General features: G+C 46.7%; 1 protein-coding gene across 2 annotated transcripts in view; it reads left to right on the forward strand.

The window, feature by feature from the left end:
- Window positions 1–97: 97 nt before the first annotated feature.
- The window catches only part of TCEA1 (transcription elongation factor A1), a 62,155-nt gene continuing 42,819 nt past the window's right edge, over window positions 98–19,433 (forward strand). The window contains exon 1 of one of the 2 annotated variants that reach the window (XM_073331154.1): window positions 98–782. In XM_073331154.1, the coding sequence (XP_073187255.1) occupies window positions 714–782 (69 nt within the window). In that variant the 5' untranslated portion in view covers window positions 98–713. Of the gene's footprint in view, window positions 783–1,037; window positions 1,872–19,433 lie in introns of those variants that run through there. The other variant, XM_073331155.1, reaches the window with a different exon arrangement.

Below are 19,433 nucleotides of genomic sequence, written 5' to 3' on the forward strand. Positions count from 1 at the left end.
GAGCTGACAGTGGCTTGCTGGGAATCCTGCTCCCGACCAATCAACAAGCAAGGCGGTGTGGGGCCTGTGGGGAGCCTCCTTCTCTTCCGGGCAGTAACAGCGCTTCAGGGCAGAAAGGCGGAGCTGCCGTTTGTCCTTACAAGCGATCGTTGTGACCAGCCGTCCGGGCACCCGGGGCTGGAGACTGCAGCTCCCGCACCTGCCCGGGCCCAGCAATCAGCGCACCGCAGGCGGCGGGGGAACTGGCTCCCCACGGCTCTGAGGAGTCGGGTGCGGAGCTGCCGCTGGGTAGCGCGGGCCACGGTGCCTGAGCCACCTCTGCGCGCGGCGCCGCCCGGCGGACGCACCGAGCGAGCCGGAGTCTGGGCGGCGGCGGCGGCAGCCCTCGGTCGCCGCTGTGGGGGCAGGGCCCGCGCCGCTAACCCCGCCTTTCCCCAGCTTCCCCCCCCCCTCCGCCCGCGCGGGTGGATGCTCTCGGGTTGCCTCAGTGAGGTCTGCCTCCCCTGGCTGGTGCTTGATGAGCGCTGCCTGGCGCCGGCGCCGCCGCTCGGGCTGCTGGGTTCATTTGTTATCCGGCGGCCCGGCTCCATTTCTGCACTGACGGCCCTGAGCGGCTGCGTCCGTGGCCGGGTCCCCTCTCGTCTCTCGGGTGCGTCCCGCAGCAGGCCCAGCCCTCGCCGCGACGGCCGGGCCCCGCTCGGGCCTCCGCAGCCATGAATACCGAAGACGAGATCATCCGCATCGCCAAGAAGATGGACAAGATGGTGCAGAAGAAGAACGCGGTGAGCGGCCGGGAGGGGGGAACAGCCCCCCGCTCTCCTCCCGCGCGCGGCCTCCGCCCTGTTCCTGGCCAGAGCTCGGGGCCCCGGCGCTCGGCGCGCGCCACTCTCTGTCTCCTCCCCCCCTCGCACGGTGCCTCGCGCCCAATTGTGAGGCCCCGCGCTCGCGCACGCCCCCAGCCGTCCCCCGAAGGTGCCTCGCGCTCTTCCCCCCTCCCCACCCCCCCCCCCCCCCCAGTCTCCCGTCTGGGCGAACTCGGTCTGCTCCCGGTGCCCGTTCGGAGAGTTGAGAGCCGGATGGGTCCGTAAGCCCCGCCGCTGAGCCGGGCGCTGCAGCGCTCCGGCACCGGGTCTCCTCTGGCCAGCCCCGCGCGCCTCCTGTGCTGCTGAGGGGCTTGTTCCAGTGTGTGCGGGCCGGGGACTCTTCTCCTCTCCCAGAGAAACCCCCCTGCCCCGCGTGGGCTGTGTCCGGGCCGGGTCACCGGGCGCGGCTGGGCTCAGGGAATACCAGCCCCCCGCTAGCTCCCCAGTGAGCCAGCCAGAGCCGCTCTCTGCCCGCCGCCGCCGTGACCGGCCCGGGAGCGAAGCAGCAGGCTCGATGGGCTTGGGGAGGGGGCGCTCAGCAAGTGGCGGGTTCGCCGGGGAGCCCCGGTGAGGCCTCGCAGCCCCGGCTGGCAGACAGGTCGGATGGCACACGTTGCCTTCCATCACGAGCATGTCACGTGAGGCGTTAAAACCCGAACTGAACAACGGAGAGAGTAGCTGTGACGCTGGGGATTAGCTGTACCAACCCTCTGACACGGCCCCCAGCACAGCATAGGCTGGCAGCTGAGCCAGTTCATATTTTTTTACTCTATGCAAATGCTAAAGCTAGACGTATTTACTGTGTTAATAAACACAAGTAGCAGCTGGTGCCGGATGAATGGAGGTGGAGTTTCACAGAACGCTTGGATCCCAGTGGTTAGCTCAAATAGAAAGCGAGGTTCTCTAGGGTTAAAGACCTCAGTTTGTTGATGTGAAGCAACGCGTAACTTGGGCAGTTAACACGGAATGCTTATCCCATGTCACTGCAAGAGTCCAGGGACAGTTCAGGTGAATTATCAAGCTTTGAGAAATAATACCATCCTTACTGTATCATTTACTGGTATTTTCTGTATGGACTAGTAATTCAGACAACAGTATTTAAAGTTAGATTTTTGTGTTTAACGAGGTTGTTAAATCCTAAATCTCATTGAGTCTTCAGCAATGAGCTGACTGGGCATCCTCTCTAAAGAATTTTTCTTAACTAGATGCAGTGTGGAAAATTTTGTTTTCTGTCTAAGGTGTATCCTTTCCACGGTTGCTCTTCCTAGACTTATCTGTGTTAGAAATATTACTTGTTGCAGGGAACGTATTACGGTTTGACTGGTGCTGAATCCAGTCTAATTGTGACTGTAGACCAGGACAAACTATGTTCAGTACTGTTTCAGTAACCTTGATGTATCTTAATCAACCCTATCAGTTAAACCAGGTTCAGCACCAGTGTAGCTAGACTTGTTGCTGACACCCATTGGTGGCAACAGGTAGCTTTCCTAGTCTACACAAGGTTCTTGGGTTTGACTGACATTTTTCTAACAGGATGAATATTCTCAGTTTTTCTCTCTCTCTCTTCCCCTTGGTTTATTCATTTGATGATTTCTTTTTTTCTGCTCCCTGCTTATTTCATTCCACATGCACATGTGGGTGTCAAGGGCAATAAGCACAGATAGTTACAATAATACCCTCAATTACAGGAAGAGCACCTGGATTCAATTCAATGGGTTTTTCTTTTCTATGTTTTCTGTAATTTTTTTTTTGCAAATTGTAAGGTACAGTAAAACCTGCTAGAGAGACCTTACAATTTGCAAAAAAAATTACAGAAAACATAGAAAAGAAAAACCCATTTAATTGAATCCAGGTGCTCTTCCTGTAATTGAGGGTATTATTGTAACTATCCTTTCCTAGTCTACACTGTCAGGAAGGGATGATTTTATTTAACCTATCATTGAAAATCTTTCTCTATGGCTTATACAGAACATTGAGCTGTAGTATCCCAGTTGTCTGGAATGTAACTTGTGATGAATTGAGAAGTATAACATCAACATGGACATCCACTTTTCATGGGTAGACTATTGGTACTCTGTTAACAATAAATTGGCTTGTTAAATTGCTGCAGTGCTGAACTAATATATTCACGGTATGTCTACACTACGAAATTAGGTTGAATTTATAGAAGTCAGTTTTTTTAGAAATTGATTTTATACAGTTGATTGTGTGTGTTCCCACTTAAGAGCATTAAGTCAGCAGAGTGTATCCACAGTACTGAGGCTACCATCGACTTCTGGAGTGTTGCACTGTGGGTAGCTATCCCACAGTTCTTGCAGTCTCCGCCGCCCATTGGAATTCTGGGTTGAGATCCCAATGCCTGATGGAGCAAAAACATTGTCGCAGGTGGTTCTGGGTACATGTTGTCAGGCTCCCCCCCGCGTGAAAGCAACGGGTTACCTGTGCAGACGCCATACCATGGCAAGCATGGAGCCCCCTCAGTTCACTGTCACCGTATGTGTCCTGGGTGCTGGCAGACGTGGTATTGCATTGCTACACAGCAGCAGCTCATTGCCTTGTGGCAGCAGACGCTGCAGTATGGTGATTTAGTTGGGGATTGGTCCTGCTCTGAGCAGGGGGTTGGACTAGATGACCTCCTGAGGTCCCTTCCAATCCTGATATTCTATGATTCTGTGACTGGTGACCATCGTCATCATCTCCTGCTAGATGCTGGTGCTCTTGGCCGACCTTGATGCTCCTGCTAGATGCTCGGTGCTCTTGGCCGACCTCGGTGAGGTTGGTTGGGGGCGCCTGGGCAGACATGGGTGCTCCTGGCAGACTTTGGTGAGGTCTGTCAGGGGCGCCTGGACATAAATGGGAGTGATTCCAGGTCATTCTCTTCTTAAGTTTGGTCTCATGGAGATTCAGTCTGCCTGGAAACGATGATGGCTACAGTCGTACTGCACCGTCTGCTGGTGAGCACCCAGGAGATGACGATGGCTAGCAGTCGTACTGCACCATCTGCTGCCAGCCTACCCCTTGCTCTCCTCTCCCTCCCTCTGAAAGCAACGGCCGACAATAATTTTGCGCCTTTTTCTGTGTGGGTGCCATATTGCTGTCAGCATTGTCATCACCCGCTGCTGCCACTCTGCTCTCCTGCAGATGCCATACCACAGCAAGCATGGAGCCCGCTCAGATCACCATGCCAGTCATGAGCGTTGTAAAGACCACGCACGTTATTCAGCAGTATATGCAGAACCTGCAAAAGGAGGCAACGGCAGCGCAGTGACGAGAGTCATGAGGACATGGACACAGACTTCTCTCAAAGTACAGGCCCTGGCAATTTGGACATCATGGTGGTAATGGGGCAGGTTCATGCCGTGGAATGCCGATTCTGGGCCCGGAAAACAAGCACAGACTGGTGGGACCACATAGTGCTGCAGGTCTGGGACGATTCCCAGTGGCTGCGAAACTTTCGCTTGCGTAAGGGCACTTCCATAGAACTTTGTGACTTGCTTTCCCCTGCCCTGAAATGCAAGAATACCAAGATGAGAGCAGCCCTCACAGTTTACAAGCGAGTGGCGATAGCCCTGTGGAAGCTTGCAACTCCATACAGCTACAGGTCAGTCGGGCATCAATTTGGAGTGGGCAAATCTACTATGGGGGCTGCTGTGATCCAAGTAGCCAACGCAATCACTGAGCTGCTGCTATCAAGAGTAGTAACTCTGGGAAATGTGCAGGTCATAGTGGATGGCTTTGCTGCAATGGGATTCCCTAACTGTGGTGGGGTCATAGACGGAACCCATATCCCTATCTTGGCACTGGACCACCAAGGCAGCAAGTACACAAACCAAAAGGGGTACTTTTCAATGGTACTGCAAGCACTGGTGGATCACAAAGGACGTTTCACCAACATCAACGTGGGATGGCCGGGAAAGGTACATGACGCTCGCATCTTCAGGAATTCTGGTCTGTTTCAACAGCTGCAGCAAGGGACTTTCTTCCCAGACCAGAAAATAACCAATGGGGATGTTGAAATGCCTATAGTTATCCTTGGGGACCTAGCCTACCCCTTGCTCCCATGGCTTATGAAGCCATACACAAGCAGCCTGGACAGTAGTCAGGAGCTGTTCAACTATAGGTTGAGCAAGTGCAGAATGGTGGTAGAATGTGCATTTGGACGTTTAAAAGCCTGCTGGCACAGTTTACTGACTCGCTTAGACCTCAGCGAAACGAATATTCCCATTGTTATTACTGCTTGCTGTGCGCTCCACAATATCTGTGAGAATTAAGGGGGAGATGTTTATGGTGGGGTGGGAGGTTGAGGCAAATTGCCTGGCCGCTGATTACGCACAGCCAGACACCAGGGCAGTTAGAAGAGTACAGGAGGGCGTGGTATGCATCAGAGAAGCTTTGAAAGCCAGTTTCAGGAATGGCCAGGCTACGGTGTAAAAGTTGTTTGTTTCTCCTTGATGAAAACCCACCCCCTTGGTTCACTCTCTTTCCCTGTAAGCCAACCGCTCTCCCCTCCCTCCTTCAATCACCGCTTGCAGAGGCAATAAAGTCATTATTGTTTCAAATTAATACATTCTTTATTTATTCATCACTGCCAAGGTAGCCCGGGATGGGTCGGGGAGGAGGGAAGCACCGGGTGGGGTGGGGGAGGAGGGAAGGACAAGGCCATACTGCACTTTAAAACTTATTGAATGCCAGCTTTCTGTTGCTTGTGCAGTACTCTGGGGTGGAGTGGTTGGGTGCCCGGAGGCCCCCTCATCGCATTCTTGGGTGTCTGGGTGAGGAGGCTATGGAAGTTGGGGAGGAGGGCAGTTGGTTACACAGGGGCTGTAGTGGCGGTCTGTGCTCTTGCCTTTCCTGCAGCTCAACCATATGCTGGAGCACATCAGTTTGATCCTCCAGCAGCCTCAGCATTGCCTCCTGTCCTCTGTCAGCAAGCTGACACCACCTATCATCTTCAGCCCACCACCTGTCCTTGCGTTCATATTGTGCTTTCCTGAACTCTGACATTGCTTGCCTCCACACATTCTGCTGGGATCTTTCAGTGTGGGAGGACTGCATGAACTCAGAACATTTCATTGCGAGTGTGTTTTTTTCGCCTTCTAATTTTCGCTAGCCTCTGGGACAGAGATGACAGTGTGAGTGTTGAAACATTTGCAGCTGCGGGAGGGGGGAAAAAAGGGAGAGTAGTAGTTTAAAAAGACTCATTTTAGAGAACAATGGGTAGACTCTCTTTCATGGTGAACCTTGTTGTTAACGTTACATAGCATATGTGCTTTCGGTACAAGATCATATTTTGCCTCTTATATTGAGGGTCTGCCGGTTTGGTGTGAGAGATCACACACGCAGGGCTGGGCAACAGAATTTGGCTTGCAGGCAGCCATGGTAAGCCACAGTCTTTTGGCTTCTTTCCCCTTCATAACATGTGGGAATGGTTTCAAACAGCAGTGCCCTCATTTCCCACACCAAGCAGCCATTAGGCTGGCCATTTAAAATGGGTTGGCAATTTAAAAGGAGGGGCTGTGGTTTTCGGGCTAACGTGCAGCACAAACCCAACTAACCCCCCGCCCCCATACACCCAATTCCATGGGATGATGGCTTCACCCCTCCCCACACCGCGTGGCTAATAGCGGAGAAGATTTCTGTTCAGCTACAGGCATGCAGCTCAGCAGGAACGACCACCTCTGAATGTCCCCTTAATAAAATTACCCTATTTCAACCAGGTGACCATGAGGAGTGACCATCCAGGAGAGCTTTATGGAGATGTCCCTGGAGGATTTCCGCTCCATCCCCAGACACATTAACAGACTTTTCCAGTAGCTGTACTGGCTGCGAATGCATCCCAAGTCTTCAGGGCAAATTAATCATTAAACATGCTTGCTTTCAAACCATGTATTATATTTACAAAGGTACACTCACCAGAGGTCCCTTCTCTGCCTGACGGGTCCGGGAGCCCACCTTGGGTGGGTTCGGGGGGTACTGGCTCCAGGCCCAGGGTGAGAAACAGTTCCTGGCTCTTGGGGAAAATGGTTTCTCCACTTGCTTGCAGTGTGCTATCTTCAGCTTCCTCCTCATCTTCCTCGTCTCCAAAATGCTCATCCCTGTTGCGTGATAATCCATTGATGTAGTCAAAGTAGAGGGGTGGTGTAGTGGTGGCTGCACCCCCTAGAATGGCATGCAGGTCATCATAGAAGCAGCATGTCTGGGGCTCTGACCCCGAGCAGCCATTTGCCTCTCTGGTTTTTGGTAGCCTTGCCTGAGCTCCTTAAGTTTCACATGGCACTGCTGCGGGTCCCTGTTATAGCCTCTGTCCTTCATGCCCTTGGAGATGGTTTTAAAATGTTTGGGCATTTCGTCTTTTGGAACGGAGTTCTGATAGCACGGATTCGTCTCCCCATACAGCGATCAGATCCCGTACCTCCCGTTCAGTCCATGCAGGAGCTCTTTTGCAATTCTGGGACTCCATCATGGTCACCTCTGCTGATGAGATCTGCACTCACCTGCAGCTTGCCACGCTGGCCAAACAGGAAATGAGATTCAGAAGTTCAGGGGCCTTTTCCTGTCTACCTGGCCAATGCATCTGAGTTGAGAGCGCTGTCCAGAGTGGTCACAATGGCGCAGTCTGGGATAGCTCTTGGAGGCCAATACCGTCGAATTGCCACCACACTACCCCAAATTCGACCCGGCAAGGTTGATTTCAGTGCTAATCCCCTCATCGGGGGAGGAGTACAGAAATCGATTTTTAAGAGCCCTTTAAGTCAAAAAATATGGCTTCGTCGTGTGGAGGGGTGCAGGGTTAAATTGATCTAACGCTGCTAAATTCGACCTAAACTCGTAGTGTAGACCAGGGCTCAGCTTAATCAACAGTAGTAATATGTAGTTTTTTCAACTGGCAATCATACAAGATTGTATTGATATACTACACTTTATAACATGCAACACTTGACACACATCTCAGATACGTTATATTATTCCTCCAATAAGATTGTAATTGAAATGTGTGCTATTCATTATTCGGTTGCACCTTACCTGTAGCCTTAGTTAAAAATGTGTACCATTTATTTTTATATAAGTGTAATGAATGAACTTATTGAAATGCATAAGAGCAGGTGGGCAGAGGTAATGTTGCACATACGAATTTTCAAAATTCAAGGACAGTTCAGTAAGTTTAGAGAAGAAAAGATAAGAGGAAGTATTCTTACTAGATTTAAATGGCAGCTCCCTTTAATAGAACCAACCATTACTGTGTAACTAACTTGACAAAGGTATTCTTTAAAAAAGTTACTTTAATTTTAAAAAGTTATAGGTTTTAAACCAGTCGATGCAGACATTTTTCCTCTGATTGTCATTTGATTAATCTGGGTGAGTTGTGTGGGGATATTTTTTTGTTTTGTTTGTAAACTGTACTAGCTTCATATTGAGACTTGTTCCTCAGTTATTGAGGGTGTCAACAAATCAATTGTGAAAAGGGAGTATGGTTTTTAAGGATTTTACATGGGAATAAAGTTACTTTAAAAGTTTAATTGCCTTTTCAGGTGGATGGCTGTGCATGACCAAGATGAGACTGTAAGCATAGGTCCTTTCACCAGTTAGCAGATTCAACTGAAATTTTGAACTCCTGGTTTTTTTGTGCAGAAAATTGTGTCGCTACTTCACGAAATAGTTGCTGTGACACAGCGGTTTTTGACCTCTTTCATACATTAGCTCTATGTTAAAACAGAAATAGTGTTGGGTTATTCCTGTCACAGAGTCCCCGGGGTGTAACCTGGACTGTGGCACCTCAGCCCTCCAAATCCAACAACATGCGGTGTCCCTATCACACTGTGATGCTGTGATAAGCTCCAACCCTCTGTCGGGTACTCCACTTACACAGCCATCCACAGCAGGGACGCATCCAACTGAGTTATATGAATGATCTCCCAGCCACTCATGAACCATCAGTAGAGAGGCTTCAGCTAATTTCCACCCAGCTCCAGCCCTACACCCCAGAACTGTGCTGTCTTGAACTGCTCAGAAGCCTGCTCATTACTTAGTTCACCAGTTTTTCATAGGAAAGTGGACCTGCACCAGCCATTGTAATTTGAACTAAGCTTCCTCAAACACTTCAACCAAAAACGCACTGTTTTAGGTAAAATACAAAACAGATTTGAAGTGTTTATAAGTAGCAGGCATGGAGATCAAAGTTGGTTACCTAAGAAATAAAAATGCAATCTAAATTCTGACTTTTAACAGACTAAGTAAGATTTGAATCCTAACAGATGTTACAGGCACTTTATAGTTCCTCAATACACAGACTAGACTTCCTTCCAGGCGACCTTCCAGGGGTTGAGATGGGAGCAAGGAGAAGAGAGGCCAAGTGATTATGTCACTGTCGCTCTTTTATACTTTCTTCTAGCTGCTAGAAAGATCCTTGCTGTGACATGGGTTAATCCACCCCCATGGCATATGTGCGGGACCGGATTAACTCTCCTGTGGGCTTGGGGCTATTAGATTTTGTTGGGTCCCTGTATGCAAGTCTTTTTTCAAATTTAAAACAAAACGATCACAATTATGGCATCAAGGCTATTAATGCTGTACTAAATTTGCCTTTTAATTAACATAAAGACGTTCTGTGGTTACATTTCAGTCTTAAAACCTGTAGAATATAGTTAATTCAAAATAACCTACTTCTTACCTTAGAACAGCTGTCAAGTTAGTTTCTTTCTGGGAGGGAGTTTGGGTGCAGGAGGGGGCTCCAGGCTGGGGCAGAGTGTTGGGGTGTAGGAGAGGATGAGGGATACAAGCTCTGGGAGGGAGTTTGGTGCAGGAGGGAATTCTGACCGGGGGCACGGGGTTGGGGTGCAGGAGGGGGTACGAGATATTGGCTCTGGCCGGGAGGTGCTTACCACAGGCAGCTCCCAGCCGGTGGCGCAGCAGGGTGCAGGTAGGCTGCATGCCGTGGCCCCTGCCACTCCCGGAAGTGGCCGACTGCTGGCACGTCTCTGTGCACCCCTCAGGGGAGGGGGACAGCGTGTCTATGTGTGCTACCAGCAAGCGCTGCCCCTGCAGCTTCCGTTGGCCAGATCCTGGCCAATGGGGGCTGCGGGGATGGTGCTGGGGGTGGGGATAATGCGTGGAGATGCCTCCCCCACCACCAGGGGCCACAGAGACATGCCAGCAGCCGGCCATTTCCGGGAGCTGCATGGGGACACGGCATGCAGGCAGTCTGCCTGAACCCTGCTGTGCTGGGGCCCTCCTCAGCTCGGGGCCCTGGGCTGCAGTCCCTAAAGCCCCTGTGTTAATGCGGCCTTGCGTATGTGCCTTCTCTGAGAAACCTCTGGGATAGTGGATTCTTTTTCATGGGCCACCAACCCCTGTCTGGCCCTCCTTTGTTGCAACTGAAAGGTTTGCTGTGGGTATCTCCCAACCTCACAACATATTTCAGCAGCATGTATAGCAATACTTCATAACTTCACATACAATGGTAGTATCTACAAGTCAACAGGATATTAATGGTCAACTGATCAAGACTTAAAATGTTACCTCACAAAGTATACTTTGTTCAAAACAATCATAATTATATGATAGTGCTGAATATGGGGGTTCCACAGTGCTACTTTGAGGTACAGTGTTACAATCCCCTCTTTTTCCCCCACCTCCAGTCTAGCCATAAAGAAAGGAAGGGTCGTAATGACTTAATGAATAACTCTAACAGCACAGCACTAACATACATCTTAACACCAGGAGAAGATGCTGATGACTCTTACTTAGACTTTCACCTCAAGCATAATTCAGCAGATTACGAAAACATGTCTGAAGCTAGACCTTTCAATGATATCTGAAATACCAACAGTTCAGTGTAGAACTTAACCTCCTGTTTTGCTCATCCCCAGCGTATGGAAAATGTCTAAAGTTGGCCAGAGGTTTCCCAGGTGCCATACTTTTGGGCAGGAGGGGCAGAGTTGAGTTGTGACCCTCCATTGTACTTCAAATCAGAGAAAAGAAGGCCTGTAAAGATTACAAAAAATAAAAATAAAAAAATTAAAAGTTCAAGGATTTATACTTTACCCTGTATTTCTTGGAAGACCAGTCCTATGGGTGGCTGAGCAGCCAGCTCTGTTACTGAAGAGATACCAAGGCAGCGAAACCTGACAATTTTTTATTCAATTCTCAAAAGACTTCGATTTTTGTTTTCTTTTGTTAACACTTAATTCTAATAAAAGGGGCGAGGGTGGGGGAGAGAGAAGCTTTCTCAATTAAAGATTCACCATCCCTGCCCTTTCAAGCAAGAGTCTGAGAAAGTTCTCAATTGATATTTGTAGTCCCTTCAACTGAGACCTTCAGCCAAAAAAACAGGAAAACTATTTTTAAAACTGAAAATTGGATTTGGTAGAAATGTTAATTGCAAATTCTTTAGTTTGTGTGCACATTCCCTAGCACATTGTTAGTTGTATTCCACTGGTATCCACAATCAGTATTTGTACAAAGAGGATCTGAGAGTATTCCTATCCTCATGGGTTCTGCTTTTGTCTTTGATATATAGATCTAAAATAAACAGATCACCACTCACAACTAGCAAGTCCCTATCTTTTGTGTAGCGTGAACCCATGACAAATAGATATTTGACGTACCAAAATTTAGGAAATCAAGGATCAGACTTACCTAATGAAAAGTCTTTGCATGCAGTACAATTACAAACATTCCTTAGTGTTGTGGTCTCTTACTGAATCATAGAATCATAGACTTTAAGGTCAGAAGGGACCATTATGATCATCTAGTCTGACCTCCTGCACAACGCAGGCCACAGAATCTCACCCACCCACTCCTGTAACAAACCCCTGACCTATGCCTGAGCTATTGAAGACCTCAAACTGTGGCTTAAAGACTTCAAGGAGCAGAGAATCCTCCAGGAAGTGACCCGTGCCCCACGCTGCAGAGGAAGGCAAAACACCCCCAGGGCCTCTGCCAATCTGCCCTGGAGGAAATTCCTTCCCGACCCCAAATATGGCCATCAGCTAAACGCTGAGCATGTGGGCAAGACTCACCAGCTAGACACCCAGGAAAGAATTCTCTGTAGTAACTCAGATCCCACCCTATCTAGCATCCCATCACAGGCCATTGGGCATGTCAAGGTTCTTTCCCCACTCTGAACTCTAGGGTACAGATGTGGGGACCTGCATGAAAGACTCCCTGAGCTTATTCTTACCAGCTTAGGTTAAAAACTTCCCCAAGGTAGAAACTTTGCCTTGTTCTTGAACAGTATGCTGCCACCACCAAGCGTTTTAAACAAAGAACAGGGAAAGAGACCACTTGGAGATGTCTTCCCCCAAAATATTCCCCCAAGCCCTACACCCCCTTTCCTTGGGAAGGCTTGATAATAATCCTCACCAATTGGTACAGGTGAACATAGAACCAAACCCTTGGATCTTAAGAACAATGAAAAATCAATCAGGTTCTTAAAAGAAGAATTTTAATTAAAGAAAAGGTAAAAGAATCACCTCTGTAAAATCAGAATGGTAAATACCTTACAGGGTAATCAGATTCAAAACATAGACAATCCCTCTAGGCAAAACCTTAAGTTACAAAAAGATACAAAACAGGAATATACAATCCCTCCAGCACAGCTTATTTTACCAGCCATTAAACAAAAGAAAATCTAACGCATTTTCTAGCTAGATTACTTACTAACTTAACAGGAGTTGGAAGGCTTGCATTTCTGATCTGTTCCCAGCAAAAGCATTACAGAGACAGACAGAACCCTTTGTTCCCCGCCCCCCTCTAGATTTGAAAGTATCTTGTCCCCTCATTGGTCATTTTGGGTCAGGTGTCGGCGAGGTTACCTTAGCTTCTTAACCCTTTACAGGTGAAAGGGTTTTGCCTTTGGCCAGGAGGGATTTTATAGCACTGTATACAGAAAGGTAGTTACCCTTTCCTTTATATTTATGACATGCCCCCCAAATCACAGATAGGGTGAAACATTGGCTGTGATTTCTTCCTGGAGCTCTAGGAGAAAACAGAGTTAATAAGACACATGCACCTCTAAAATATACTACTAACTGTATAAAGACTAACAATATTTTCCACATCTTAAGGACAATTTTAACCAGTTGATTCTGGGAAACTTTCAAGGGAGAGTGCATCAGCCACTTTATTAGAAGCTCCTGAAATGTGTTGTATATTTATCAACAGAGCTAGCCAAAATTTGGTAATTCAGTTTCATGGGAGATTTTGACTTTCCTGCAACTGGGAATTTTATATATATAATGAGTTTTAGAAAAACCAGCATATGGGGTTTCTGAAAGGAAGTGTGCCTCCTGGGAATTCAGCTGCTGCTAACTGAAATTGACATGGTTATCAGGTTCACTACTGCCCACCACTGCTTAACAGTGGTGAAACTGTCAGGGGTCCTATGTCAGTTTCAGTAGCAGTTGCCAAGGCTTCCAGGGTCCCCAACTCTGAGGGAGTCCATATGGTGGAGCTGCCTGAGAGCTATGGACCTGGAAGCCTGTCCCAGGGCTTCCAGGCTCCCTACTGTGGAGCAAAAACTTCTGGGCTTCTGGCTCCATAGGAGGTGGGAAATTGGAGGCTCTGGGGCAGCCGGTATAGAGGGACTATCCCAGAGCAATGGACTTTGGAAACCCCAGGTTCGCAGTAGCCTGTCCTGCAAGTTTCTAGTGGAAACTGTCTGGCAGGCAGGGTTCCATTGAAGTCCGACCTTTGGTTCAACAAAAGTTCTTTGAAGCTGAAATGTTTTGTGGAATTTTTTGATGAAACCCTGTTTAATTGGGAAATAGGCTCTTTTTAACAGGCCTCTTTGGATAGTCTGTGGTCAACATTTTATGCAAATAATGCTTTAAGGTATGGATACATTCAGTCTCAAAAATACAGTCTTTAGCAAATATTTAATAATTGTCCAAGTTATGTCTTTCGACAGGACTTTTAATATTAAATATTGTCACACTTATTTTAGTGTTTGTTTAGAAATCATTCTAGACCCCACTATTTAAGAATGGCTAGTGGAACTTTTCCCCATACCTACAGTATTTCAGGAAAGTGCATTTTCCAAGAAGTTTCAGTTTCCAAACAATTTGTTAATAATTTTACATGCAGTACTACTCTTTTCTTCTATGTTTTATATAACTTTAGTATTTATTATGGAATTCTCTTTACATTGTCTATTCTTTGCTGCTCCCTTTTCTATAATTAAACTAAACTATACCTGTTTGGTGTGCTGGCTTCTAAATGACTGAAGCTCAGAACAGGTTTGCCTTTTGTGGCAAGTAGAATGTAGCTTCATTGCAATTAACTAATATTAGAAAATTAATAGAGGGGAAGAAGGCTTTCTGATTAAAGCAGAGGATGGTAGGGTAGAGTCAAGACACATATGTCTTGTGACACTTTAGGAAGTTTCTGCTTGTTTCCACATCTGTAAAATGGGAATAATATTTCCTTACCTCTGGGGGTTGTAGACTTCTTAATTCATTAATGTTGGTAAAACAGTTTGAGACCACAGAGTGGAAGGCATTATGGAAATGCAGAGTACTAGGTACCAGTATTTAAATCAGTTAATTTTTTGGATAATTTAGTAAAGATTCAGAGATAGACACATATGGGAGGGGATGAATCATAACAGGTATAAACAACATAGTTACCAATAGTATTTCGATAACATCACAAAGTAGAATCAATCATAGAATCATAGAATATCAGGGTTGGAAGGGACCTCAGGAGGTCATCTAGTCCAACCCCCTGCTCAAAGCAGGACCAATCCCCAATTAAATCATCCCAGCCATGGTTTTGTCAAGCCTGACCTTAAAAACTTCTAAGGAAGGAGATTCTACCACTTCCCTAGGTAATGCATTCCAGTGTTTCACCATCCTCCTAGTGAAGAAGTTTTTCCTAATATCCAACCTAAACCTCCCCCACTGCAACTTGAGACCATTACTCCTTGTCCTGTCCTCTTCTACCACTGAGAATAGTCTAGAACCATCCTCTCTGGAACCACCTCTCAGGTAGTTGAAAGCAGCTATCAAATCTCCTCTCATTCTTCTCTTCTGCAGACTAAACAATCCCAGTTCCCTCAGCCTCTCCTCATAAGTCATGTGTTCCAGACCCCTAATCATTTTTGTTGCCCTTTGCTGGACTCTCTCCAATTTATCCACATCCTTCTTCTAGTGCGGGGCCCAAAACTGGACACAGTACTCCAGATGAGGCCTCACCAATGTCGAATAGAGGGGAATGATCACGTCCCTCGATCTGCTCGCTCTGCCCCTACTTATACATCCCAAAATGCCATTGGCCTTCTTGGCATCAAGGGCACACTGCTGACTCATATCCAGCTTCTCGTCCACTGTCACCCCTAGGTCCTTTTCTGTAGAACTGCTGCCTAGCCATTTGGTCCCTAGTCTGTAGCTGTGCATTGGGTTCTTCCGTCCTAAGTGCAGGACCCTGCACTTATCCTTATTGAACCTCATCAGATTTCTTTTGGCCCAATCCTCCAATTTGTCTAGGTCCCTCTGTATCCTATCCCTGCCCTCCAGCGTATCAACCATTCCTCCCAGTTTAGTATCCTCCGCAAATTTGCTGAGAGTGCAATCCACACCATCCTCCAGATCATTTATGAAGATATTGAACAAAACCGGCCCCAGGACCAACCCCTGGGGCACTCCACTTGACACCGGCTGCCAACTAGACATGGAGCCATTGATCACTACCCGTTGAGCCCGACAATCTAGCCAACTTTCTACCCACCTTATAGTGCATTCATCTAGCCCATACTTCTTTAACTTGCTGACAAGAATACTGTGGGAGACCGTGTCAAAAGCTTTGCTAAAGTCAAGAAACAATACATCCACTGCTTTCCCTTAATCCACAGAACCAGTAATCTCATCATAGAAGGCGATTAGATTAGTCAAGCATGACCTTCCCTTGGTGAATCCATGCTGACTGTTCCTGATCACTTTCCTCTCATGTAAGTGCTTCAGGATGTAGATGGGATGAGTAGGAAATTGGTAAACTGCATCAAGCCATCTTAGGCAAACACTTTCTCTACACAGTATTCACTGGATTGGGTGCCTCTTTCAATACTGCTCTCTCATGGTTATAGTCAGAAAAGCGACCATGCCAGTTACTTCATGGAGTACTGTGTTTTACTTCTGCATTTACATGTCAAAATATTTTTCTGTAAGGGCTTTAGATTAAACTTGGTAGCTGAAAGACTACCTGAATTATTTTTGCCTATTGCATCATCACTAAGACTACGTTTTAGTCATGGTATTTTTAGTAAAAGTCATGGACAGGTCACGGGCAGTAAACAAAAATTTACGGCCGGTGATCTGTCCATTACTTTTACTATATACGCCTGACTAAAACTTGGAGGTGTGGCTCGGGGGTGTGGTCTGGGATGGGGGCACTGTGGGTGCTCGGGAGGGGGGCCATGCCCTGTAGGGGGTGCTGTGGGTGTTTGGAGTGGAGGGGTTGCAGCCCAGGGGGTGCTGTGGGTGCTGGGGAGGGGGGGTTGGTGGGGCTGGAGATAGGCTCCCTACCTGGCTCCTGGGAAGCGGGGATTCTAGCTCTACGTGCTGCTTCCACTCCACCCCAAGCCCTGTTTCTGCAGCTCCCATTGGCTGGGAAACGTGGCCAATGGGAGCTGCGGGGGCGGTGCCTGCAGGGGGAGGCAGCACATGGAGCTAGGAGTTGAGGGACTGGAGTTGCTGTGGCTCTTCTGGGGAGCCCCCCTCTGGTAAACACTGCACCACAGCCCTGAGGTCCTCCCCCCAACTCCTGCTACTGCGGGATGGGGGGCTGAGACTGCCCCAGCAGCGGCTGGTGCACCTAGCCAAGGGGCTGCCCGAGCTGCTCAGGCAGCCCCCAGGCCAGGTGCACCGGCTGCTGCAGAAGTTACAGAAAGTCACAGAATCTGTGACAAACACAAAGTCTTAATCATCACCACTAAATGAATCTGCAGTCAGAACTTAGCTGACCATTTTGTTGATAATAGGTAGATGCAAAATAAAACCCAACTTACTCTTCTATAGTTACATCGGTTGTGCTGCACTAAGAAGTAAACTTTTACTTTTGTCAGCTAAGAGATGAGGTGTAAAAAGTTAAATGTTCAATTAAACATGTCAGTATTATTTTTTTGCAGGCATCATTGTGTAATAAATATAAACAAAATCAAAGTGGGAAAGGGAGAGTGAGGCTGAGAGAGTGGGATTGTGCTAATGAGCTAGGAGGAGAGAATGCTGTGGGATACAGCTCTGGACGGCTATGGTCTGGGAGCAATGGGAAGGTGATGTACTTGGCCTTGTAGAACAGCCACTGTCTAACCACACCACACAGGAGCAGAGTAAGCTATGCTTGATAGAGGTTTGCTTAAATACAGGGAGGAGATCTAAACAGTCTAAGGCTTATGCTACAAACTTACATCAGTACAACTATGGTGCTCAGGGGTGTGAAAAATCCACACTCCCTGAGCGACATTATACCGATCTAACTCCGGGTGTAGACATTACAACTACACTGACAGGAGAAGCTCTTCCATGGATATAGTGGTGTCTTCGCTACAGCACTGTACAGGTAGACAAGCCCTACGTTTGTTTCTTTATTTATTTTTGTGGTGTCTAGAAAGGAGGAGACTTGCAGAAATATATAGGATCAGTGGTTAAAATAAAATGGCCCATAATCCAAAGAGGATGAGAAATAACGAGAGTATAATGTAAAAAGTTGAATTGTTATAGGGACTGGGTAGCTGTACATCCAGGTTATTAGTGACAATTTTTAGAATCTGATAACTGTTCAGTCTTTGAAATTAATTGATTTGTCTAGTACCTAGTGGACAGGTGTCTGTATCACAAACTACAGATTGCACTATTTGGCTGTTTGTTAGCAGAAAACAAAACTGAATAGACCCTGAACTATACAGGAAAACTCAAGTACTCTTAAATTCCTGGAGATACTTCAGGTTCAAGAAGGAGGTACAATGAGAAGGTGTGGGAGACAGACTGCACTGTCGCTACCTCTGCTGTATTATATCCGCAGAAAAAGTCTTTTGGCCTCCAAGCCAGGCAGTCTGACATTTCTTAGCAGCAAAGAGTTCATTTTAAAACAGTGCATTGCTTGGAGATGGTGGTTAAGTGTATAGGTGTACAGAATCAGAAGGCTGCTTCTTTAAAGCTTCTGAATCGTGAATATAGAGGTGAGATACAGTTGGGCCTTCCCTCCCCTTCTTTCCTTTCCTTGTGCTCCCTTTCCCTTCCCCCTCAAAAAATGAAACACATGGAATTTAGTATAATATAAAATCTGTATCACGAGAAGTTTGTTAGAGGATTTGTTAATGAATGTTGGCAGCTGATTATCATACTTTACAAGTATTTAGCCTTTTTCATCCTTAGGAAAACACTAGACTTTATGGAAGCATTCAGATATTTGGCAGGTTATATATTGGGAGATCTATTTCTGTAAACCTTCTTTTCAACAATACAGAGCTTCTAAACTTCACAGGACTGGAGTTCTCCTTTGTTAGGAACCAGGGGAGACTAGGCAGAGATATTTGCTCAGGATCCACCTTGCATGCTGTTCCTTTGTAGCACCAATTAAGAGCTCATAAGCATATAGTATCACTGGGTAATATAAATGACTTTAGTTAACCACAATTTTGTTAGCTGAAGTTTGCCTGTATATAGAATACAAGTCAAATGTAGCCATTCTGGGATGGGAGCCACCAGCACAGTACACTGCATTAAGGTGAGAGGGGAAGATTTTGTCCAAGATGTGCGGGCAAACACCCAACCTTGATAAAACTGCAATGGGATCCTTAATGTCCATGCATCTCAGAGAGAACTTTTTTTTTCCCCCTCCCCTGGAGTGTGACTAAAAGTGACAGTTTATTCAGTCAGTCTTGCTTCCTCAGTGTATTCAGAATAATAGCTGCTTACAGTATTGACTAAAGTTTAGGGGTATTTTTTTTTAAACTGTTAGTAGGTCTAACCTCAGTGCAGCATAGCTGAGTGAATTAGATTCTGTTCTGGAGCATGCATCAACTACAAAATGAACTAGGTGATGAATCTACATTAGTGATACATGAACCAGAAAGAACTCAGATTCCAGGTTGAGTTTGCAGTGTTGTCCATTGGAGAGAGAGAGAGTTTTCACATGTAAACTGATGAGATTTGATTTAGTGGGATTAAGACAAGTATGGATCCATGCTCTGCAATTTATAACTTTTAGGAGCAGAACCTCATTTTAAGGTTTTGTCTGAAAGATCCACTTGCAGTACATGCATGGGATTCTGGGTATTAGATTGGAGATGAATGTAGTGATAAGAGTGGTTGCAGATAGCTATAGCTTGAAAGAAAGCCCTTATTCAACTTTTTTCACTTGCAGAATTTTTGAGTGATTTAGAAAAATAAACACTATCCCAAGGGGAAAACTACACTTGTGTGTAGTAAAATACTGTAATCTGGTTACCCGTGTTTGATACCTTTAAAGAAATATAGTCTACCCATGCCAACATAATTCCAGTTAGAAATATTTCTAGTAGAGGAACTGGTTACCTAAGGATTGGTAATGGGATGTATAGAGCCTTCATCTTCAGGT

The sequence above is a fragment of the Lepidochelys kempii genome, chromosome 2 (assembly GCF_965140265.1).
Source record: "Lepidochelys kempii isolate rLepKem1 chromosome 2, rLepKem1.hap2, whole genome shotgun sequence".
NCBI classification, from domain to species: domain Eukaryota; kingdom Metazoa; phylum Chordata; order Testudines; family Cheloniidae; genus Lepidochelys; species Lepidochelys kempii.